Genomic DNA, 26028 nt, shown 5'->3' on the forward strand with positions numbered 1-26028 from the left:
TTAGCTCTTAGGGAGGAGACTCCAGTGTGGTCTTGGGCAGTGTGGGGAGCCCTTTTTCTTGTTCCTCAGGTTCCTCATTTGGACAATGTCAGGTGCACCTGATGCTCTGAAATGCCTCCTGTTCTAGCAGGGATACTTCTGCACTGGGGCCCTGTCATCTAATAGTCTGAGAATGCTCTAATGACTGCAGTTGTCAATCCAGGTACAACAGGCACTGAGACCACAAGGCTGACAGAGCCAGGGAGCCTAGTCAGGCAGGGAGGACCACCACTACTAAAAGCCCATAGATGTAGAACAAGGATGAGTTACTTTTGCTGAGGTCCCTGCTTGTGGCACTAGAGGGGAAGAGGGAGGAGAGGAGGGAGCGGTCTGGCTGCAACCTGGTACTCACTTCCTTAGGTTTGATTTAAGAAGGGAAGGAGGGTGGGTTTCCCCAGTCAATGCTCCATTTTTATAGCTGGTTGGAATCTCTCTTGAAATTACTCCCAAATGTGAGCTCTCCCATCTCGAAACTGATCAAATAGGATGCCGGGGCAACCCAAGTCTTTTCACCTAAATGAGGTGGCAGAGGAAAACTTAAGTTCTGAGCTCAGGTTGGTAGGCCAAGGCTATAGTGACCAGTTCCCAAGTTAGACATCACTTTGGCTTCAATTTAATTCAACATGGAACACTAATTGTATGCCTGGGTTCCCTTCCCATACTTATTCATACCCATTTGGCCCTATCTTCTCTCAATATTGTTTTCTCATGTCAGATTATCTTAAAAAGGTCTCTGTTTACTCCCTCAGTTTCTATATTGAAAAAGTCATTGTCCTCTTCATGTTGGTGTAAAGAGATAAGACACCCAGGACATTCACTTTAATCTTATATTTGTAATTTAAGTTACTTTTTTTCTGAACAGTTAAAAACAAAACAAAACACACTGTATTACCATGATCCTAGGTTGTGAACATATTGGTACACTGACTACACATCACCATAACATAATCACAATAGTCAAAGCAGTCAGTACTGAAGAGTCTAGAGAATAAAGGCTGAGCCAACCGAAAGCTCTCAGGGAGGCTCACACTTGTTGCCAGGCCTGCCCCGTAGCTGGAGTCCAGTGAACATCCATCAGAACAGTCTGCGTTGCGCTTGATTTGGGAAAGTGTTAGTGTCCTTGGTACCCAGAGATCTAACCCTTCTTGTTGGTCTTTTCCATCAGTGTCCAAGAAGAGAAAGGGATAGAGGGGAGGTGAAGCTTTATAATGCTGTTTACTGCACTGACCCTTAAACACCCACACAGCCACCCAGGAACCAGGTGGGTGGGCTGGAGAGATGTTGGCAGATGTCATCTGCCTCCAGGAAATTTCAGGTCATAGGTACTCAATTTCCAACAGAAGAGGTTTCTGGATATCAATGCATTAAGTTCCACCTGAAATCATCAGCCATAATCACGCTTTTTCGGTTTCTCTCCTCAGTTCCAAGGATTCTGAAGTCACAAATGAACTACAGGTAAAGTAACAAGAAGAGAAACTCAGCTTTAATCTACTAAGAGACGGCTGTCTTTTCAACACTGATTATGTTGAGACTGTGAATAATGTAAGGGGCTGTGGTCTGCCAGCGATCAGCTATGTGGATGAGGCCTGGGGAGATAAACTCAGCCTGCAGGTTCAGGTACACTTGGTAGAAGTAAGGGTTACTCTAGGAGGGAAGAGAGGAAGGCAAAAAGAAGCAAGGGCACCTTTTTCTGTTCTCCAGCTCGGGGAAGTCTGTTGAACTCAGAGAAATGGAGGAGGAGTTCAGAAATATGGATTAAAGTCATATGGCAAACCTGATCATCAAACAGGTGGTAGGCATCGAAGCATCCCTTTTGACACCTGGAAGTACTTCGGATTCCTCCAGAATCAAGCTTGCAGCCTAGCCTCTCTGTCCTGCGCTGTTCTAGGTAGGAAGGTATTACCATCTAAGATGCCAAGAAGGTCAACAATACCAAGGTGTCTAATTCTGGGGAAGAAAATGTTGCTCTCATTATTCCAATATTTCCCCCGCCACTCCACCCCCAGCCCTGTGTTTCCATGTACAACCAAGTGCTAAGTAAGGAACAGACCAACCACAGCTATTCAGACCAATGGGTACCAGGAGACGGCAAAGGAGAAGAGTGCATATTTTCTTCTCTTCAGCTTTTGATTTTACGAAAGAAAAATAAAAAGGATTTTTCTTACTCAAGCAGAAAACAGAATGATTTAGGGATTCCAGGGTCTTTCCCAGAACAAGCTATGAGGGCCAGACTTTATTACTTGTCAATAGAATTGAGTCCCTGTCTCTGAAGTTTCTGGTGAAGAGTCATTGGAAAGAATTTTGCCAAGGGACAAGTATAAAAGGCCTCCCACTCACAATTCATGTCCATTTTCAAACTGCACATAAGAAAGTAAAAGGATGTTCTCAGCAGTGGAAATACACACATATGTAGCAAGGCATGCTGGTTTTGTCCAAGGAGCCCCAGTGTGAACAGAGAGCTCACAAGTGCCCACAGAGTAACCAGGCGCAGGGGCATGCACACGCTCCTTGCCTGCCTTTGAACAGGATTCCTCCCATCTTTATGAGATGTTTCTTTCAGGCCTAAATTGGAATTTTAGTGAGAAGAGACTAATCTACAATGGGGACATTTCATTTCAGAGCCCAGAAACAAACACCTTCAGCTCCTTTTCTACCATTCCTTTGGAGGTGTTGAGACTTCATTTCTCTTGTCTTTTTTAAAAGGTCAAACTTTACATTTATTCTAGCCCAGGTGGGGATTAGTGATAATCGATTCCCACTGAAATCAGGCAGAGATGGTCAAGTGGTGTTTACTTTCTCTGGAAACGAACTTCTACTTACCTGATTATTTCTTCTACCAATGAACTGGTAAATGACCCCCAGAGCTGAGAAATGTGACCGACAAGTGTTTCAGACCACTTAACTTCATTCCCATTTCCATGAGCAGCAGAGGACAACCTGGAGAATATCCTCGATAGAGCTAATGGCTCCAGACTGCAGGGTTCACCCTTGATCTCATTTATGATGTACTGGACAAGCTCCTGTCAACATACTTTCAACTGAACCTAGATGAGAGAGCAAAACCCTGGGGACCAATGAATATTCCATGGTTCCACTTCTGAATAGCAGCATATAAGAGAAGGACTGGTAAAGTTATGGCTATTGGACAATATTTTGAAATAGCTCAAAATCCATGCCTCTTTAATACCTGACCTGGGGTGGCCCTCTGCCTCATCTATAGCAAAATCCTTAACCAATCAAAAAGCCATTAATAGTCAACACACACACACAAACACACACAGACACACACACACACACAGACACACACACAGACACACACACACACACAAGTCAAGACAATAGACAAGGAACCCTGATAGTGGCTAAATAGAAGACATACATCTAGCATGTGGGTATTCGGTAAGGAAATTATATTCAGAAAATATTGGGTTGGCCAAAAAGTTCGTTTGGGTTTTTCTGTAAGATGTGTGGAAAAATCCAAAAGAACTTTTTGGCCAACCCAGAATTTCCCAAGCAATGACAATCATTTCACTGGGAAATGTTTTCTGGCTATAACCTGGAACTAAAAGCTTAAAAGCACTCATAAAGCAGGAAAGGGAAAATGCATATGCACAATCTGCCTCTCAGTACGTAACAACATTCAGTCTGGGCATATTTTGGGAAGAAGATTCCTTCTGGCAAAGCAGAGGAAAGAGTGAGGATAACCCCCTCCCACCCTCGACTAAAGGTGGCCTGGCTTTGAGGTCGCCTGCAACAGGATCCCATTCTGAAGTTTTTACGGCAGCTGGTGAAAAGGGGCCTTTCTTTTACTCAACTGCTTTGATATAATGGAAACAATGGGCCTTTCTGCTCAGCTTCCAAGGGAAGACTTGGAGACTGTCCTGTGCCCATTGATGGGTGTGTCTGTGCCACACAATATGGCTGCTGAAGGCCCATTCCTGCCCAGGGAAACAAGCCGGGCACATATTGATAGTACTCCCTGTGCCCTCAGGTTGGGCGGCACACATGCCCTGCACCTGAAGCCCCTATAGCTGCTTTTGAAGTGGCCAGTAAGCCTTGACCCTTGCTGAAGTCAATTTATTTATGTTGCTCACCAACTGCCAGAGGAATTTTATTGGGGAGAGTGGAGAGTAAAATAAGGCCAGGAGAAGGAAGAAAAGGAAAGAGAAGGCAGTTTCTGTGCCATTAATAAACCCTGTGTGCCAAACTTCACCCTGATTCTCTCTCTGGCAGTTTTGCCTTTTATAAAATACCAGGTTTGGAAAAGCAGAAGGAAGGTTCTGCAGAGCAAGGTTGAGATGATTAGCTTGATTTTTGAGAGACAATATTTTCTGGCTTAAATGAAAAAGACATCACCTTTTAGTCTTGACCACCTGGTAAGCTAGTCTGATCATGGTCTCGGCAAAGATACAGGCGTGCCTGGGTACTTGCAGGCCCTGATGAGGAAATCAGAGATGCGAACCATTATGCAGAATGCAACGAGCGACTGGCTCTGGCCATTTCAACCCCTTCTGTAGGCTGAGCCTTAGCAGTGATTTAAGATGAAGTACAATGCTTTTTATTACACATCTAATTGTTAATGAGAGGAAATGCAATCAGCAACTCCTTTCCACACTCTACATGGAATCGAGGAGACTGCTGAGTCCAGAAAAGATGTGGCCATTGAAGGAGCCCAGGAAATTTCTGCCCCTCCCGCCCTTTTGTTTTTTGGGGGTGGGTGGGTGTTACAAGGAGAAGAGAGAAGAGGTGCAAATACAACGAGAGTACCATGTCGGAGAATCCATCGTCGCCACGTAGCGTCACTTGCAGCAAAAGCCTGGGTTTGAAATTTTGACTGAAGAGTACTTAACTCTTCTAAGTATTGCATTTTCTCATTTGCCTCATGATAACTGAGGATACTTTCTTCATACTCTTTCTTCTCAGGTGGAGCAGATAAACATGTTGAAGGGGAGTGGGAGAAGGGGCAAGAGGGACAGAAACAGAGAAAGAGATGGAAGGAAAGAGGCCCAGATCTTCCAGGGTGTACATTCTTGTTTTCTTTCTTTCTTGCCCCAGAGGCTACACAGACAGCTGTTTCCTCCTAAGCACAGTGGGGCTGGGCAGATATTGCCAGGTGCTGGGTATTCTTGCAGTTTACAGGGAGACACTGGGTGCTGTCTGGCTTGAAGTTGTATTCCCCCGTCCCCTAGAAGTGGCTCTCTCCCAGTAGGCTACATAGGAAACTAGTTCTTCTGCTTAACGGCAAAGCAAGAGAGATTCTGGCAAAACACTAAATATATTTATGTCATCTCTGTCTGGAACCAAATGAGGAAAAAACAGGTGCAGGAGGAAAGAAGGAGGGGAGGTGGGGTTTAAAAGTTCCAATCATTCACAAAAGATAGAAGACATCTTCTGATAGCAGCACGGAAGCAGTCAGCTGTGCTGAGTAAACCATCCTGGGTCGACTGCAGACAGCTGTGTCCCAACAGGAGTCTTAAAGCCCCGCTCCTCAGTTAGTCCGGGGAAAGTGGGTGGTAGTTTGATTGTTACTGTTGTTGCTCATCCTGGTATTGGCAGATACGTTAAATACCGCAATTTTAATGAGTCCTGTGCGAAAACAGAGCACACAGTCATTAGTCCCTTTTCCTATATTTCTCACTTTCTCTAAGAGGAAAAGAATATTAAACTAGCTGTCAATTGGGGGAAAGCCTCAGAGGTCCTTCCTAATGCCCGCTTTCTGTCCATGCCACGCAGGAACTTCTGTCAAAGGCTCCATGGCCTGTTTGAGGACTCAGCAGGGCTCACTGACATGGTCAGGGCTGCAGTGCTCATGCAGAGTGACTCTGATATCTAGAGATTAAGAATGACTATGGTGGGTGTAGCATCAAGCTTTCAGCTGCTCCCTATAATGGTAGAGCGGGCGAGGACAGCTCTAAGGCTCCAGCCCTTAGTGGCCATGAACGTAATGTGCCACTAACAGAAGTGGGGGAGTGAGGTGAGGCTATCTGGTTGCTTGGCTGGAGAGGACTGGCAGTGTAGATGAGGGGAGAGCCTGATTGTTAGATGTGTGCTCTAGAAGTGCTCCTGGTACCTTCAAGGACATGTGTGTAGGTGGCACCTGGAAATGTGGCCTGGAGATTAGGCAGAGGTTGGGACTACAGATACAAATTAGAGATGAGAGCTGAAGCCTCGGGAAGAGATAAGGCAGCCAAAGCAGGGAACTCAGATAAGGAAGAAAAGCCCGAGACAGACTCTTAGTGGATGTCTATGTTTTACGGGAGAGAGAAAGAAGGAGACAATCAGAGAGCCAGGAAGAATATTAAAAATGGCAAAATGCCATCAAAATCTAAGGAGGAGAAAATTTTGACAAAAGGAGGGGATAGGTACATGACAACTACAATATTAATACTAATTAATGGCTACTTTTTAGTGAGGGGCTGTTATGTGCTAGACACTGTGCTAAGCACTAAGAATTTTACATATAACATTTCAAGGGGATCCTCACAACAGCTCTGTGTGGTAGGTATTGCAACCCTTATTTTACTAATAAGGAAACTAAGGCTCTGGGAAGTTACTTGCCCAAGGGCATGCAGCTAGGATTCTCACCTAGGCCTGTTTGTGTGCCTTGGTTGAGGAAGCAGTGCATCCTCTGTGAGAGAAGTGAGCACTGAAGTGAGCCCAGCAGGGCATGAAACACCCTGGTCAGAAGAATCACTATAGAAAGATGTGCAAAAAAGTGTACTAAATGTGTACTTCTGGCACAAGAATGGAGGCAGGTATGGGAAATAAGAAATCACAATAATGGCAATCCTCCCCAGTAGCTAGTACAGTTTTCCTAAACCAGTGATTACCTATATTTGAACTGGTTAGGGTACCAAGTATGACTTAAATATACCATGGCTATAGATTAAGATGAATATTAGGATCTTTTCCTGCCCCAGAGACAGGATGGAGACGTGAGTGGGAGATTATATGGAGGTCTCACCAACTCCAGAGCTACTTTCAAGGTCAAAAAATAGTTCTTTTCTTTTTTGGAGGCAGTAGGGAATGCAGATAAGGATAAAAGAAAAGCTACCTTTTACAATCAAATGATACTGACAAGGCAGAGCTGTGAGAAGGCAGCCCGATATTTCACCAAGAGATTTTTCCTTTCACACATTAGATTATCTACTTGGGTTAAAGGGTCTCCATTATAGGTGCTAGTTTAATCTGGGAATTATAAAGCCACAGTTTTGTAATTAGTAAGAGTAACTAAATACTTAGTTTTGAAGCTGATTCAAATCTCATTTTATTTTCTTAAAAATCCTACTAGATTACTGAGGCAGGAATATTAGTTCTACTAAACAAGTATCATCTAGATCTAGTTCAAGAATCATCTAAGAACTGAGGTTGGCTACCTCAACCATAGGCAGTGTCCAATGCGCAGCCCCAGCCCTGTCTCATCGTGTCAGCTTCTGCTTTACAGGACTTGGAGATATAAAGGGCATGAGAAGGCACCATGAACTCACAATACCTTACAGCCAATGTTCCATTTCCTACCCACAGTGCTATGTACACAATTCTTTTTCATACCTGGGCAAGTCTGAGGTCAGTGTATGATTATTTATCTGGAGATATAGGTGTATGTTCGAGAAGGGGAACGGGGGGGTTCAGCTTGGGCAGCTGGATCATTTAGGAAGTCCCAGATGAGGATTGTGTCATCATGTGAACTACTGACAATCTGGAATTCATCAAACTGGAGTCGGAAAACTCTTCCAGAATGCTCCTAAAGAAGCAGAAACAAAACTTTTGAACTACTCAAAATCAAAAGGACACAAATCCAGCAACTTGTCAAAAGGAGTCTATGGAAAGGCTATGCTGATAGTTTTCTCTACCATTTAGCTGTTTCAAGAATACAGAGAAAAACCTTAACTTGGATAAAAGGCAGGATGGAAAAGTCAAATATTGGGTAGTTGATTTCGTATACAATCAGAGTAATATTTACTAGAGCTGATATGTCAAATAGTACACTAGTTTCTCAGTACTAACTCTCCTAGACTTAGGCTGAATAAGAACATTCCTCAGTACCTCCCTGGCTTTATCCTCTTCTCTGTATTTCTAGGATTCTTTTACAATCAAAGGCCAAGGACCGATAAGCAATAATAACTAGTGTGCTGATATATAGTTATCAATTAACTCTCCCCAATTTGTAAAAGCATTTGCACATTTTATGGTCTAAAAATTTCTATCCTGGCCAATTTCAAGCTACCCATCTGAGTTCAACCAGCTTGCAAAATTCATGAACGTCTAACAATTGGCTCCCATAAGCAAGTATAAGCCTGTTTCACTTAGAATAATGTCTTCAAGTTTCATCTATGTTGTAGCATGTGACAGTATTTCCTATTCTATTCCATTCTCTCTCTCTCTCTGTGTATATATATGTATTCATACACACACACAAACACACCACATTTTGTGTATACATTCATCTATCAATGGATACTTGGGTTGCTTCAACCTCTTGGCTATTATGAATAATACTGCTATGAACATGAGTATGCAAAGATCTCTTTGAGATCCTGCTTTTAATTTTTTTTGATATATACCCAGAAGTGGGAGTGCTGGATCACACAGTAATTCTATCATTAATATTTTGAGGAGCCACCATACTGTTTTCCATAGAGGCTGCACTATTTTACATTCTTTTTTTTTTTTTTTTTTGTGGTACGCGGGCCTCTCATTGTTGTGGCCTCTCCCATTGCGGAGCACAGGCTCCGGACGCACAGGCTCAGTGGCCATGGCTCACAGGCCCAGCCGCTCCGTGGCATGTGGGATCTTCCCGGACCGGGGCACGAACCCGGATTATATATATATAAACGGAAATTTTCTCTTGCCTGGGATATGAAACGTGTACCGAAGTCGAGGTTCTTGTCAAGACAGCAGCCCTCAACTTTGGGGTGCCTGTGTCTGGTTGATTTTTAATTTTCCCAAGATAAACGCCCGTGTGTGGAAGTGCCCTATGCTGTGTGGTTCTGTGTTTTACATGTTTTGGGAAACAGGATACACTTGTGAAGAGTGGCTGTTGGCCATTTACATCCCGCCCATCAGCTTAACAAGGCTCCCTTGTCTCCGTGGCCTGTCCTGCCTTTCTGGTTTTTAGACTTTTTTCACATGGCCCTTTTTTGACCGGGGGGAGGGGGGGGGAGACTTCTTTGTAGTGCTGATTTGCTCTCCCAGCTTGCTTGGTTGGCCAAAAAGGGTGTATGCGTTTTTTCCTGAATATATTCAGGAAAACTGCATCATTGTCCAAGTTCTGGCGCTTTTCCTGTGCTGATTATCAGGGCCATTCCGATCTACCTGTTGAAATGCGTTTCCTGCAATTCTGCCTTGCATTCAAAGCCTCTTCGTAGCCTGACCTCAATATATTTTGGTGCGATAGTTATCATTTAGAACTCTGCAGGTTTGTGAAGTGCAGTGCCCCTGAGCTCCATTTTCCAACTCGCTTTTTTGTGAGCGGGACGCAAAACCGCAGGATGGCTTCACACCCTATTGTCGTTCCGGGGTGGCAGGCTGAGCCTTTGGTTTATTCTTCTTCGTGATGGGAAATGAGAGTGACATGTGCCTGTCCAAACACCTCCAGCTAGTCTCTCATTGGTTCCCCCTCTTCCAGTTCATCCTGAGGACAAATTGCAGACCGTATGAAAGAGGAATGGAAAGGCGCTGATTCTCCAAGTGGGGAGATTGTTAGTAAAGCGGCCTGAATGGAGAACACGAGCACCAGGAGATGAAAAATGAGGTGAGTTTTAGAAAGCTTTCCCGATCCCATGGTGTACCATCCGCCGGGTTTCCAATGAGTGGTTTCGCTGTAGGAAGATTGCGTTGGAGAGTTGGGACCCATGGAATGGGTAGCACGCAGTATTACTTTAAACCTAGGTATTTATATATATTTATATATTTTATATATATATTATATATATTTTATATATTATATATTGAAATATATATTATATATATAATATATATAAATATATAAAATATATATTATATATATAAATATATATTCAGGTATTTATATATATATATATATATATATATATACATACAGAAAAACTTAGGTTTTTTACCCAAGAGAAATGAAAGAAAAAAATGTACATACAAAAGCCTGTATGGGAATGTTTTCAGTATCACCAAAGACTGAAAACATTCCAAATGTCCTTAAACTGGTGAATGAATAAAGAAATTAGTTCATCCACACAATGGAATACCACTCAGCAATAAAAAGGAACAAAGTATTAACACATGCAACAATGTGGATGAATCTCAAAAGAAGTGAAAAAAGCCAAATGCAAAAAGCTACATAAATATGATTTAATTTATATGACACTCATAGCAAAACTATAGAAACAGTTGCTAGGGGTTGAGAAGAGGGAATTAATATGAAGGGGTATCATTTTTGGGGTAATGGAAATATTCTATATCTTGACTGTGGTGTTTACACAATTGCAAAATTCATAGAAGTACACTAAAAAAGGGACAAATTTTGCTGTATGTAAATTATACTTCAAAAATCAAATGAATTAGGGCTTCCCTGGTGGCGCAGTGGTTGAGAGTCCGCCTGCCGATGCAGGGGACAAGGGTTCGTGCCCCGGTCCGGGAAGATCCCACATGCTGCGGAGTGGCTGGGCCCGTGAGCCATGGCCACTGAGCCTGCGTGTCTGGAGACTGTGCTCCACAACGGGAGAGGCCACAACAGTGAGAGGCCTGCGTACCGCCAAAAAAGAAAAAAAAAAAAATCAAATGAATTAAAGTATACATTTTAAAAAACCATGTGTGAAACATGCAGGTAAAGCAGGTCTGGTGCTATAAGAAGAGTTTTAAATCCAACAAGGACAAAGAAATGTATCTCTCTCTTCTCCAAAGCAGAGGCTGCCTAAATGTGGAGAGTCAGGATTCAGAACACCGGGCTTCAAATGCTTGCTCTCATCTTTTCCCTGAATTGTGCAAAAGATTTGTCCTCCCTGGTGCCCCACCTAATCTTTTTCTAATGGAAGCAGCTTTCAAACCTTAAGCCATTTTCTGATCTGGGCCTTTGGCTAACACCACGATAAAGAACTTGGTGCTTTTGAGGTGACATTCTTCCTTCTATGTCACTTCTTTGCCCAAATATCAAGATGTTTGGGCAAGGGGGCATATTAGTATAAAAGAGACGAGAGTTAAATTGCTGGAGGCAGCATGCCTTAGATAGGAAGTGTAACTCAGGGGCTGACCAGGGGGTTCACATAGACTCCAATGGCACTTTTTGCAGGCACAGGTGTGCAGGTCCTCAGATTCTGGACAAATTCCAATTTGAGTAATTATGTTCTCTCTCCCTAAGTACCCCCTACTGCTTCTGGCGGATAGAGAATTCTTCTTTACTTCCTGTACTAAACTGTTGTGTAGAGTTGCTGTGCAGCTGTTGAACAGCTGCCACATTCTTCTCCATATACATTCTCAAGCATTTTTGGATGAAAGGCAGCTATATAAACATTTTGTTGTCATGTATTGGTTGCCTTTCCACTTAGTAGTAGGCTTTGTGAAGTTCTAACTATCAAATCCAGCTCTGTATTCCACAGCACATCAATGTTAATTTCTTTTCCTTCCTGCTCCCCACACCCCTCTAAACAAGAAGGCTCTTACCACAAGGGTCCGTAGACAGAGAGTTCCTGCAGGAGCACGGGGGTCCAAAGCAGCTACAAGATCCCACACCTTAATTTTTCTAAAGATCAAAAAGGGGACAAAAATCTTAGTTAAAAGCAAAATTAAGGGAACAAAGGAAGAATAGTAAAAAGTCACGGCAATAAATATGTACGGTGAAGATAGTTTATATTATAAATACAGCTCACAGGAATATACAAAAACTTTTTTGTCTTGGAGACTCAGTCCTTGCATTCATTCTTAAAAGTGGAAAATGTATGTGATTAACCTAAAAACGAGAAACAGGTTAGCTTTAACCAAACTGAAGAGAGTGAATGGTAAAGTTACACCATACTTTGGGCCAAAAGGAGTTCTTATATCAATACATTAGAACTCTTAATGATAGAAGAGATCACTTAGACCTAGAAACCTGTAACTCTGAGGCACCTTCTTTCTGGTCAATTCTAAGAATGGCTCACGTCACACATATCAGAGAACTGGGGTCCATTTAAGAGCTCTGGAGTTTATATAAGCAAATCCTCATATTTTGATTTAAATAAGAAAAGTATAGATAGCCCTTCTATAAATCAAGTATAGGTCATGTCTCCTCAAGGTAAGTATTAATAACAGACAAAACCCAAGAAAAGTGGGTATAGATCAAAACCAGGGCAATGAGAAAATACAACCTTGGACTTATCTGGAACATGTCATCACACCGTGAACAATTTCCCAAGGGGAGAACAGTGATGGCTGACTCAAAGCAGAGGAAGTGGGTCTGTTAACACTTACTGCTGCTGCTTGAGTTGTCTTAATATATCAGTATAGCCAACTCATAAACTAAGATAATGTTGTAAGTTAGTTTCTGATATTTAAAAAAGCTGCCAGGGACCTCCCTGGTGGTCCAGTGGTTAAGACTCTGTACTCCCAAGGCAGGGGGCCTGGGTTCAATCCCTGGTCAGGGAACTAGATCCCACATGCCACATCTAAAAAGATCCCATGTGCTGCAACTAAGACCCGGCGGAGCTAAATAAATAAAAATAAAATCAAAAGCTGCCGACATTTGAACTGTGGCCTTCTACTTCCCCAAATCAGGCACCTTGATGAGGAGAAATGATAGAGAGCACTTCATAAGTGAATACACTTTTGTAAGAATTTACTATGTGCTTATTAGCATTGCTGGACATGGGATCTATCCACAACATGAATGGACTCTATGACCATTCGAAATCAGACTGAAGGAAAGTAAAGATTACTTAACTCATTGTGACTGAAATGCTAGAAGTGAGGACAAGAGGGCTGTACTTTTAGGAATCACTCAAAGGGATAAAAATTCAAGACTGTACCATACTAAGTGCCACTCCCCCCCAAGATATTGCCCTCCAACTTTTCAGCTTTATTAATAAGTCACTATTTTATATTCATATCCTGAGATGGTGGGTTTACCAAGTTCTTTGCTTTAAATGGGAAGCATATTTTAGAAAAGAGTAAACAAAGGAGAGGTGAATATATGGATTAGACACAAGAAATATTATATCAGCTTTTTTCTGTGAAACCTATAATCTTTTAGAGACAAGGAAAGGTTATATTTAACATTCTAAGGCAGGAGGGATTAACAGGCAGATTTTTAAAAAACGTTGTTAGCAAACTCACCCATCATAGGCTCCACTGACTATCCTCTTGTTATCAAATCGAATACAGCGCACCAATTCCTCATGGCCTTCTAACACTCGTAAGCATGCACCACATTCTATGTCCCACAATCTAAAAGAGAAAATTGAGTCAAGTGAATTTTCAGGTATTCTTTTCTAAGCTTGGAATTTTATAATAACATACTTCATACATCTTTTAAAATATCCCCAAAATAAAATCAACCAACACTCATACACAAATGTATTACTTTCAGTGTAATTTATTTCTTTTCTGCTATATAAGCAGAAAAATATACGATTTAAGTTCAAATATGCAGTATATATTTTCAAAGCACCAACCTTCATATAATTCTGTAATCAGGGTCACCAAGGAATATAAAAGATGAATTCAATGTACACAGTTGCCTATGAAGGAAATGACCAAGCCAAGAAAAATGTTTCCTAAAATCACAATTACTAAGAATGAGACGCAGTATCAGTGACATCCTGCCCTCACAATGTCCACCTTTGTCACCGAGGACACTCTCTGCTTTCACCCCACTGTCCAGCACAGTTCTTTTCATATAATGGAAATGCAAAGTAAGTTCTCAAAAACTTTTATATACTAATTTAAATTATGTATGCTTTCTGACCAATCCAAAGGATTTCTAGGAATGATAATTTCCTTAGATATAATAATATCTCTATCTGTTGTTTTTTCAATGGCCTTTTATTCCTTAGTACTTCTTTGAAGGAGGGGGAGAGGGTTGATAAATCTTTCAAATTCTATTCATATGAGTGTCATTCATCTTCATGAAGGATAAATACCAAAAAGTACTTCAATTTGTGGATTCTTCATAATTTCTTCATAATTTCAAAGACTGGTAACTCCCTGGCCAATTATGTAATGCTAAGAAAACAAAATGCACAATTTCTAGCAGGGAAACAAATCTCTTTTCTTTTTTCAGAACAGTGGCAAAGAGAAAAGGCCTTTAGCTATTTATTAGCACTTTTCAACTGCAGGCAGGAGAAATTTAAAGAGAAGGGCCTTCGGCCTCCATTTTTATCTCTCTTGCTCACTTCCTCTTTCAAGCAGTACTTTTTTATTTTATTAATAGTGGGAAGGGGGAAATTTTTTTTCTACTTGGTATTTGCTTTTTTTTGGGGGGGGTAGGAGTTTATTAATTAATTAATTTTTGCTGTGTTGGGTCTTTGTTTCTGTGTGAGGGCTATCTCTAGTTGTGGCAAGTGGGGGCCACTCTTCATCGTGATACGCGGGTCCCTCGCTATCGCGGCCTCTCTTGTTGCAGAGCACAGGCTCCAGACGCGCAGGCTCAGTAGTTGTGGCCCACGGGCCTAGTTGCTCCGTGGCACGTGGGATCCTCCCAGACCAGGGCTCGAACCCATGTCCCCTGCATTAGCAGGCAGACTCCCAACCACTGTGCCACCAGGGAAGCCCAAGCAGTACTTTTAAAATAGGTCTATCTGGTGATAAAACTATTATAGGAAGGAAACACATCAACAAAAGGCTTTGCTATGGGGCCTCTCTGCTTGGGGCAAACTTTTGATCTGTAAGAAGCTACAGAAACTGAAAATGTTTTATTATAAACATAACACAGTTGAAGATTTGTTTGATCTGTGCACAAACAATGAATGGCAGGATAATAGTGATCCCTTCTGGGCAAGGGCACCTGCTGCTCACCTGATAGTGTTGTCAGATGAGCCACTCACGACCAGCCTGTCTCTGTACTGCAAACAGGCGATTCCACGTTTGTGTCCATTTAAGGTCCTTACAAATTCACAAGTACTTGTGTTCCATACCTGAAACAAAAATAGCATTTGGCAGTTGATCTGGTGCTTTTACTAGTAAAATCTATGGCAACTGGAGTTTCTGGGAAGCAGAAAATAGGACTGAACTAATAGGGGGAATTCAACTTTTCAAACCAATCCAAATCAAACCAAAAAATGACAAGTTTAATTTACAGTAATATACAGGTAATTTGTAGCTGGCTGCTATCACATGAGAATCCTCAAATTGGTGTACTCTTATGGGGTTAGTCTGGTCTTGCAGACAAATTTTCTTGAACCTAAATTTACCCCTGCCCTTTTCATACTCACCATTATTTATAGGAATAAAAAAACCTCATTCAAATTGTCACACAACCTATCTCACTCATTACCTTTTTATGCATAAACTAGTATTTGATTTAAATATTAAGTATTCTACAGTGAGGGTTAAATATGAAACTGCCCTTGAGCAGATTTCCACATGAACTCCCCTTTTCTAAGTTGGGGACTTACTGAAAAATGCCTTATTACCTTTATAGTCCTATCCCCAGATGCAGAAACGATGTACTTGTCATCAAAGTCTACGACATTGACTGCAGCTCGGTGTCCAACAAGCACCCTCCTGAGGGTGATGTCAGTTGGGGAGGCCATATCCCACACCGCAATGGAACGGTCTTTGGAACAGGTCACCATCATGCCATTATTGAAACGCAAGTGCAGAACTGCTTCACAATGGTGAATCAATGTGTTTAGCATTTCACCTGTATTTACATCCCATACCCTGGAACAAACAACATTAAGGTTATCTGAGATTGAGGAGGAACTCATGTTACAATCTATTACAAGTATTGGACCACCTCACTCCCCACCCTTCCCACCCTATTCTCATAGTTAGTGTTACACCCTACTTTCCTTCTGCAGCTCTGAAGTTGAGCTGAGCTAAAGTGTACTGATGGACCATGGGGAAGTGGTAGAGGGCTGGACCGGGAGAGTAGGAAGAAGAAGGGGATGGGATGCTGCCAATGTGAAATCTGGGCTAGTTTCAGGGGGCTGGAATGAGGTTGCAGTGACCATCACCAGAGAATTAGCCACAGACTTCAAGATTATCATAAACCTTCTAACATTCAATCCCAATTTTAAACTGGGAATCTGATTAATAACTACAGCATTGGTTGTCCCACAGACAGCCCTCAGGTCCTAGACTGACATAGGCCAAGAAGCTTCCCTAACAGCCTGACTTAGTACTATGGATGTGAGTTTGATGACCCTGGACCTTTTCACCACATAGGTCAAGGCCTAAAATTTCCTAGACTCTAAATGTAAGGCCCCATTTCTGTGCTTTAAGTGAGTGTAGGGATCAAGAACAGCCATCCCAATATCAATATGGGCTTCACAGCATAGTGTGCGACCCTTGGATAGCTTGAGAATTTTTTGTGAAGGTATATTTTACTTTGATCACTCTATTTTTGTATATTTACTTTGTTTTTTTACAATACATTTTATTTCTTTTTTCAGTTTAACCCTCTTTTAGAAAATCATTTTTTCCCTTGTCCTATAAATGATGTTAGCCTCCTATAATCTTTCAGCTTCCTTGAGGCATTCCACAAGCACCAATAAATGTTAAATGTTGATAACTCTAAGAACAGAATTTGCTATGCCTTTAAGTCAAAAGACAAGAAACAGGAATGGCCTTTTCTATTCACAGAGGGTAACTTGGAATGGTAAACATTTAACTTCAGAGAATCTAACAATGCAGTTAACTTCTGTTTTTCCTATTTTTTTAAAGTTACTTTTGATGCATTATGTTTGCTAAATCCTTTAGCTCAAGGCAAAATTCCTAACAGAGGTTTCTAGTAGTGCTGCTAGTACCCAGAACTCAAGCTACACTGGACTCCAGCAGCATAATGGCTGTGTCATCAAATCACTAACGCCTCTGGAAATTGAAGGTCCCTCCCTGAGTGAAGCTTGCAATTAAAAACTGCAGGGACAACAGGGGAGGGGTTGGCAAAGAGAGAGCTTTGCTCACCTGTACACATTTTAAAGGAGATATGCATGCCTGTACTACAGTTATAACCACTTGAAAGGAAGGCTTCATTCCATTCATGTCATTCCCCTGTGAGGTGGTTTTTGTAAGAAATGCAAGGTTTACCAAGTTTCTATAATAGATGATTCCCCCAAATCAAAACAGAATATGTAGTTTCTTTTTTTTGTAATTAAAATTTTTTTTAATTTTTAAATATTTATTTAGGCTGTGTGGGTCTTAGTTGTGGCACGTGGGATCTAGTTCCCTGACCAGGGATTGAACCGGGGCCGCCTGGATTGGCACTGCAAAGTCTTAACCACTGGACTGCAAGGGAAGTCCCTGTAGTTTCTTAAATGTAAAAAAATGTAAACTTACTGTAACCATTCCTAAATCAAGTTTTCTAGTTTTAGACTGACACAATGATGGGGAGAGCTGGTGGTTTATTCTTCTTTGGTTATGAAGTTCCATAACTGTGTTCATGCAGATACATACAAAATTACTATCTAAGACAGAACAGAGTGAATCTGATATTTCAGAGTTCAAAAGATCATTTGAAATTTTCTACCTGACTGTGGAATCCGATGATCCAGTTATGATCACCCTCTCGTCATACTGGAGACACAGGACGGAACCTGTGTGGCCTGTGAGAATTCGCTTGCATTCCAATGTGCTTTTATCCCAGATCTAGGATGGCAAACAAGATCCTTTTGATCATCGTGATAATGGGGTGCTGCAGAGACTTGCTAGCTCTATTATGTGTTTGATTCCCCAAAAGAATCAAAGCCCGGAGTAGCGTGGAATGCATTCTTTCCTATAGGTATAGCTAAGCACCTATATATACGTGGCTTCAGTACTAATGCAGACTTTATCCTTTTCATTAAGGAACAGCGGTAGCCTATAATTATGTGAAGGCCAAAAGAGTAATAGCCCATTCAGTACACTTCAAGAGGAGAATTTAACCCTAGTCCTATCCATTTGCATGTGTTCTGGAGGGAAGCAGGCATTTTTCCTTTAAGGAAATTTTGGCGTTTGGACTGGAAACAATCTAAAACTCTTACTTTCTGGAAATACTGCTTAGAGTTTATGCTTTAGATTGCTTTATACTGTGGTCATCCTCACCCCTTCTGCTACCTTCCCATAAATGAAGAGACCTCACCTTGATTGTGTTGTCTCGAAGGCCGCTTACTATTTTCTGATCATCATACTGTAAACAATAAACTCCTTTGCTTGTTTCACTTCGGCAGTGGATTCTCTGTAAGCTATGTCTTCCACATCTCCAATTAGATTCTATTGTCTGAGAAGAAGGAATGGTAAAGAAGCAATAATTAGGAAAGGACTAGAACTAAGCTCTTATCTGACTTTCATGGCAACCAATGACAAATGCTCAATGCTTTACTCTACTGGATATATTAAACTTAAGGCATTTTTTAAAAAAGCTACTATTTAACGCTGTAAAACATTTTTCCATGTGCAAAGTAATTAAAGATTTATTTCCTAGAACTCTCCTGTATATAACTCGTTGAACTAAATAATAAACCTGCTAGAGACAGTTCACCAACAGAGCACAAGCTATGAACCACATGAGGTTACCTACTCAGTGCTCGTCTTTCATTTGTGGTGGCCATTTCTACCAGTGAACTTCCACAGAGGCTCAATTCAGAAGATATTTGAATAATGGCTTGTAAGTGCAACTTTAGCAGTTTCACTGCTGTTATCATATTCTCTCATCTATTTATCAGTAAAAAATTTTCAAAAGCTTAAATTTTTTTTTTGCCTGGGAATTTACTATATTTTACCTATCCTACTCACTTGTAAAGAAATTGATTTTAAACCCACACAATAAACCCTAATGGGTTTGCTGTAACAATGGTGTTACTGAAGAATGTGGATGATTCTCTAGTATTTGGCAAATACCCAAATATACATAGATTCTTACCTCAATATCTTGTATGATTTTAGGATAAAGTGCTCTATAAAAAGAGTTGGGAGGAGCATTCCCATCAGGAGGTTTGTTTTTGAATAAATACTGTCCCCTAAAAAACAACAAATATTTCCCAATAAAAATCATAATATTATACATTTACAAGGAACTTCCTATTTCTTCAAAGTGTTTTCACAGTTACCATTCCATATAATCTCCATAACTAGCCTGGAGAGGTGTGAAGTTAAGCTCGATTTCAGGAGTCCACGTCAAGGAGGAACTTCCTGGGCTCAAAGGAGCTCTGCCAACATTGATTTGCTTTAGGGTAAAACATGATGATTTCTAGTACAGAACATCAGAGTGTCAGGCCTTCAGGAATATTATGGCAATAGACAAATGGAATGCACATAGTCAGAATTTATCTATTGACTATCAGACCTCTGTATAGACAGATTCATTGGCCTTATCTTTTGAAAATTTTGTTAGTGATGATAACTACCACCTTTGAACTAGGCACATGCCCCCAAAGACTTTTTTTTTCACTGAGTAAAGCTGTGCCGGTGTCAGTGGAGCCTGGCATTGTGGGCAGCAGGAATGGCTCTGTCACAGAGATCACTTTTTCTAGTCTCCAGTTATATGGGGTAAGGTGTGTTGGCGGCTCAGGCACCCAGGCTGCTGGTGATCAGTGTAGCTATGCTTTGAAAGGAGCAATTTCGACAGAAAACAAAGGGATCACAGGAGTGTCCAGCAGCAAGTATGAAAGCAGATAAAAAAAAGAAATGCCTAAGAGCACTGTGCTGTCCAGTCTAAGGCACAAAATTGACTTTGACAGGTGTGTTCCTGGCTATGTACATACATACATGGATTTTATTGCCTTTCCTTGATTCCAGTGAGCAACATTTGTTAGCATCTCCTTCCTTATGAAAGCACATCTCTGGAATACTCATATCCCAAGCTAGATCTTTGCTACAAAAAAAAAATCAGTAAATGGCAATCACTTCCTGCTGGGTAAAAAATTTAATTCCTCATCCTGAAGTTAAGAACCCACCAAACACGGTGTGCAAGCTAGTAAACCCCACTATGGGTGTACTAACTGCTGTTCTCATTGGCACTGTGCCTTGCAAAGTGGAGATAGGCAGAAATGCCTCTGTGTGTAATCCTGGCACCAGAGAAATCACGTTTTCTCTGGGCTAGTCATCCACTCCTCCCTCTATAGCTCCATTAAAAAATAATTAATTGTTCAGTGTCTCTAGGAGCACTTCTCCCCTGCCCTCTTCCTATTATACACCTTGAAAATTAGTTGAGAAAATTTCCTATCAGGAAGGTAGCTGGCTCTGACTTCCGTGTTCATACAAAAAGGGTAATCTGCAACAGAGAAGCTAAACTAATAGTTTTTTTTTAAAGGGACTAATAGGAACAAGAAACATGATACATCAACATAAAGAAAAGGGCAAATAAGACACATTATGAAATAATTTGGGCTTCAAGATACACTTTTCTGAACACTATTATTCTATAAACACATTGCAGGCAAACAGATTTTGAATGAAGAGGTTCTAATCTGGTTAATAGGGAATTCCCTGGCGGTCCAGTGGTTAGGACCCGGCACTTCCTCTGCTGGGGGCCCGAGTTCAACCCCTAGTGGGGGAACTAAGATCATGTAAGCCGCACAGTTCAGAAAAAAAAAAAAAATCTGGTCAATAATTACAGTTTAATAGTTTCAACGTTAACATCCTTTAATGAGGTAAGAATCACTATATTCATTTGGCAGATGAAGAAATCACATGTCAGGGAGGTTAAGCAACTTGCCCAAGGTCACACAGCTAGAGTAGACCTGGGATTTGAATCTAAGTCTGACTTCAGAGGTCACACTCTTAATTACTTTATATGTCTGGTGGGTTTTTTTTGTTATTTATTTATTTATTTATTTATTTATTTTTGGCTGTGTTGGGTCTTTGCTGCTGTGCGCAAGCTTTCTCTAGTTGCAGCGAGTGGGGGCTAACTCTTTGCTGCAGTGTGTGGGCTTCTCGTTGTGGTGGTTTCTCTAGTTGCAGAGCACAGGCTCTAGGCATGCGGGCCTCAGTAGTTGTGGTGCATGGGCTCAGTAGTTGTGGCTCGCAGGCTTAGCTGCTCCACAGAATTGGGATCTTCCCGGACCAGGGTTCGAACCCACGTCCCCTGCATTGGCAGGCGGATTCTTAACCACTGTGCCACCAGGGAAGCCCTAACTACTTTATTGTCTCTCAATGCCCACCATTTCTCAGAGATTCCTGTCCTCCTTTTAATATTTGGCAATCGTATACAGGCACCCCAGGATTTTCTTCATATGCAATGAAACTATACCCTAAGGAAAGAGAAATCATACAAACCTCTGATCTTATTTTCTACCCCACTGTATTTATCACACCTTGCTAAAGTATTTGAATTTCTTTGAATCAAAGGTGCTACAAAAAAGGGTGGCTCAGTGTTGAAAATGGTTTCTCAGTCTATATTTATTTTGTAAGTCAAAACCTTTTATGATGGAAGCTCTTTGACAACAGGGACCACTTCTATGTGAAATGCCTAGTACTTTTGAGAGTGTGAGGACATGATAAATGCTAAATATTAAATTCAGAATGTTATCATAAAATGTGATCTGCTGATTAAGAAAATGGACTTTTCTCAAGTGGTCTTTTATTATACTTTTAATAGTTACCATTACTGAGCAGAGAGAATATTCAGTATTATTCAAGAGAGAAAATAAGAGTTCATGTCCTAGGGGCAGACTGTCAAATTCATCTAGATATAAAATACAACAGTAGAGTGGAAATTAAACCCAAAGCTTTTTTAGAAAACTGTATTTATTTATTTTTGGTTGGAAGAAATGGAAGAAACTTTCAAAGACAGTATTTGGGGAAAGGTAGTATAACAGACTTTATTGACAAAGGAGGCTTGGTTAAGACAACTTGCAAGAAAAAAATGAAAAAGTGATCATAGATTAATTTTTTTTAAGTGGGGAAGGACAACTAACACAGGAAGAAAGGCAACATGTAAAAATAAGCAGCCACAAAATGTGAAGGGGATACTGGAGGCGATCTTCATGGGGTAAACAAATATTTGAAATTTCATGGGTCTATATAAAGCTGATAAATATGGCCAAAGACAAAGGAATATAGTCAGAACGCTGAAGGATACTCAAAAGAGCAGGAATGGGTTTTCTATGGTTGAAGAGATAGAGGGAAGAGTGATAATTGGTGCTGAATCCTGAATTATTTCTCAGCTATACCTTCACACACCCTTTTAAAAGGCCAAAAAGCCGTCTGTTCAATGATCTTACTTGGTTTTTTCTTCTGTGTAACTAACATAATAGATCTTTAGTGCCAACCCTAAGCAAAACTGTGAAGCCTACATTTATCTTTGGCATTTTCACACATATGTGCCAAGATCTGTCCATCTACTTCTTGTTCTCCCTGCCTTCAAAAAAAGAGACTTTGTAAAGTCTCAAGGTGTGATAAAGGCTTATTGTCATTTACAGTCCAAATGGGAACAAAGTACATTTTAACAAGGAACAAAACCTTTATAGCTATGGGAATAAGTCTCTACAACTGAAATTTCAGGTCAGGATTTATTTGGAGGGGAGTTTCTTTTCATTTTTTTTTTTCCCCCTGAGGGGTGGAGGAGTATTCCTAGCTACCCTAAAATTTTCCCATGTAAGCAACTGCCTCCTCTATTTCTAAGGCTCATCCTGGCATGCTTAGCAAAATGATGGAATTTGAATGCAACTATATGCTTTTTTGCTTTTTTATACAATATAAAGAGTTTATTTCCAAATTATGAAATAAGTTATGAAAGATAAGATTTCTAGTTTTCTATATAGTGAAATAAGTCAGAATAAAGAAAATATATTTGGGAAGGAGAAATAATAACTTTCACTTATGCAATTTTTATATAGCCAAAAACTGCCTGGCATTTGCTTCCTAATTTAATTGAATTTGGGAGAAATTTTAAAGTCTTCCTAATAGCCAGAATGACAGAAATCTCTTGAAGCACTTGGTATAATATTTAGAGGTCATTATGTTTATTATGCTTTAATGAATTTCAAAGATGCAAAAAAAGTAAGGGAGCTGACTATATTTTTATGAAAATTGCTAAGAAAAGCTGATCCTCCATTCTTAACTGTTCTGTATCTCTATATGATCCACGATAAACAATTCATAAAATTAACTGCTCAGGATATCACTGAGCATACATATGCCTGTTGGTGCATATCTACCAACTAAAACATTTAATATGTCACCTTTATTTTATTTACGAAATATTCACACCCAACTTTCTTATAGTGACATTATAGAGACATCCTCCGAGAGAAAATTATATATAGAAGACATCTTCCAGAAGTTCTAATGAAATGGTACCATTACATTAAGAGAACAACAAAATTGGTGACTATCTCTTGGGCTGCTAACTATATAATGCCTTAAGGGATTCAGGATTAAGCAATAAAATCTTGAGAAATATGAGTATTAAAAAGAAACAATGATTTATACTAAATTCCAATCTTCCCTTTTTCTGATGGCTTGAGTTCTTACTGTAGTTGGGCATAAAAATAATTTTGATTACAAAGATGATAAAACACCACAGGCAAGGGCTGAAGGCAAGAAATCTGAAAAAGAAAATAGTTATTTGTTCTGGATTATTTTAGGGGAAAGCTAGATCTGATGGCTTCTGTGTGATTCAAAGCCATCTACTTGCCTTATAAATTGCCCATCAGCCCTTTTTCAGGACACCAATCTCTGCCCAGAAAACAGAACGCTTCAAATAGAATGGCTGGCCAGTTTTTTACAATTTTTTGCAAAGCAGTATTAACACATTATTATGTCACTTATGAGTGACTGGTCAGAAGAAAAACTGTCAAGTACATGAACAACTATTTAACATTTTTTGCTATAAAACAGCAAAATCACTGTATCAAAAGATAAGTGGTCTCATGGCTCCCAATAATACTGTATTCCAGAGACTGAAAGGCCAGGTCCTGAAGCTCTGTAATAGTAAGAACGTTAAAAGCCTCACCACCCTCTTCGTTCTGCCAGGCCTCTCCACAGAGAATCTGTCCTGACCATTCTCTCAATGAGCTTCTTCCATAACATGCCATCAGATGTCACTCGGTACCATTCCTTGCACACAAGTTCAGCAGCACATAGTGATTTGGCATCCAGGTATGACAGAATGTTCTCAGCGATGTGATCTAAACCCCGAGCTTTCGGTGGGGGGAGGAGGCAAAGAAAAAGAACATAGATAGTGGTGAATGATTTTTTACAAAAGGTCCTTTAAATCAGAACAGCATTTATTCTGCTATGAAGGCACATTACTGTCCCTAGTGTGGTCCAGTTTCTTTTTCAAACAGACTGGGGTAAAATGAGTGTCAATAATTTTTCTATAAGGTTACAGAAATGAACAGTATTTTCCATCTTCCTTTAGATAAGGAAGTGAAAACTAACAACCAGCAAACCCCCCAAGACATTAAAAATAAAAAGGATTCCAGGAAACAATTCACATCTATCTATATGGATTTCGGCACTAGGGGATGTTCTATGGATGGCATCTCAAACTCTGTGGTTCAGACCCCCCACACCCCAATTCTCTATATTAGGTCCATTTCTCATTCTGTTTCTATTACTGCTTCAGTTCCTAAGCTGTTCAGTAAAAGAAATATCCTTTAAATGTACTGGGAGAGAGGCACTAAATCAGAATGTTCTGGATTATAGAATTCTGGGCATGCAGAAAGGAGAGAAGAAGGAAATACAGATTGGTATAGAAACATCCCAAGAGGAATGACTGAGAGGTATGTTTAAGTTCAAGTATGAGTTTAATTTTAGATGTTTAAAAAGTATATTTGAGAACAGTTGCTGCTAAAAGCCTAAATGACAGTTGGCCAAAAATGGGGAAAAAAAATCCCAGACCAACAGATAACTTATAATTTCAGAGACTATTTTTGTAGGCTATACAGAGAAAAACAGTGGAAGTAGATCTTGGACTGTGTTAACTGGGTGGGCTTCTTAATAACAATTCTCTACTACTCAAATCTGTACTGGGGCCTCAGAGGAACAAATCCTATAACATATGATATTCACACTAACTTTTGGCTGCTGTTCTAACTCACAAGTGAGACAAAAACATTCAAAGTTATTTCTCTTTACAGGTTACATATCAGAGGTTTGCTAAAGGCTTAAATAGTACAGAAAGATTCCTTCATACTCTAATTCCCTTAGGCACAAACTTAACAAACAGGAGAGAGAATACCACATTTCATTTTGTGTCTTTCCCCTGAATCATACAAAGACACGTTTTTTTTGTTGTGTGTGTGTGGTTTTTTTTTTGTTTTTTGCAGTACACGGGCCTCTCACTGTTGTGGCCTCTCCCATTGCGGAGCACAGGCTACGGACGCGCAGGCTCAGCGGCCATGGCTCATGGGCCTAGCCGCTCCGCGGCATGTGGGATCTTCCCGGACCGGGACATGAACCTGTGTCCCCTGCATCGGCTGGCGGACTCTCAATCACTGCGCCACCAGGGAAGCCCACAAAGACACATTTGGATGCCATTAGCAAAAATCCAAATGTGCTTAAACGTTATTTTAATTTTTTTTTTTTTTTTGGTGGTACGCGGGCCTCTCACTGCTGTGGCCTCTCCCGTTGCAGAGCACAGGCTCCGGACGCACAGGCTCAGCGGCCATGGCTCACGGGCCTAGCCGCTCCGTGGCATGTGGGATCCTCCCGGACCGGGGCACGAACCCGTGTCCCCTGCATTGGCAGGCGGACTCACAACCACTGAGCCACCAGGGAAGCCTCGTTATTTTAATTTAAAAAATTGTATGGATATCAGTCACATTTTTTCAGCAGATTTGGAAAAGAAAGAATTAAATGGATCTTGTTTGGCTGGCATCACATGTTCATATTTAAGCACAAGCAGATGGAGGCATTCATCACCTAATTCTTATTAAAGAAACATGACTATAAGCCAAT

At 40.7% G+C, this 26028-nt stretch overlaps 1 protein-coding gene across 9 annotated transcripts in view; it reads right to left on the reverse strand.

Moving 5' to 3' along the window:
* Positions 1 to 852: 852 nt before the first annotated feature.
* BTRC (beta-transducin repeat containing E3 ubiquitin protein ligase) overlaps positions 853 to 26028 on the reverse strand; it is a 189842-nt gene continuing 164666 nt past the window's right edge. For all 9 annotated transcript variants that reach the window (XM_059054098.2, XM_067024845.1, XM_059054101.2 and 6 more), the window contains 10 exons: positions 24080 to 24266; positions 19046 to 19142; positions 18266 to 18403; positions 17675 to 17793; positions 15618 to 15867; positions 15001 to 15119; positions 13321 to 13431; positions 11674 to 11752; positions 7591 to 7783; positions 853 to 5625 (listed from right to left, as the gene is read on the reverse strand). In XM_059054098.2, the coding sequence (XP_058910081.1) occupies positions 7622 to 7783; positions 11674 to 11752; positions 13321 to 13431; positions 15001 to 15119; positions 15618 to 15867; positions 17675 to 17793; positions 18266 to 18403; positions 19046 to 19142; positions 24080 to 24266 (1262 nt within the window). In that variant the 3' untranslated portion in view covers positions 853 to 5625; positions 7591 to 7621. The remainder of the gene's footprint in view (positions 5626 to 7590; positions 7784 to 11673; positions 11753 to 13320; positions 13432 to 15000; positions 15120 to 15617; positions 15868 to 17674; positions 17794 to 18265; positions 18404 to 19045; positions 19143 to 24079; positions 24267 to 26028) is intronic.

Source organism: Kogia breviceps, chromosome 2, assembly GCF_026419965.1.
Source record: "Kogia breviceps isolate mKogBre1 chromosome 2, mKogBre1 haplotype 1, whole genome shotgun sequence".
In the NCBI taxonomy this organism is placed as follows: Eukaryota; Metazoa; Chordata; class Mammalia; order Artiodactyla; family Physeteridae; genus Kogia; species Kogia breviceps.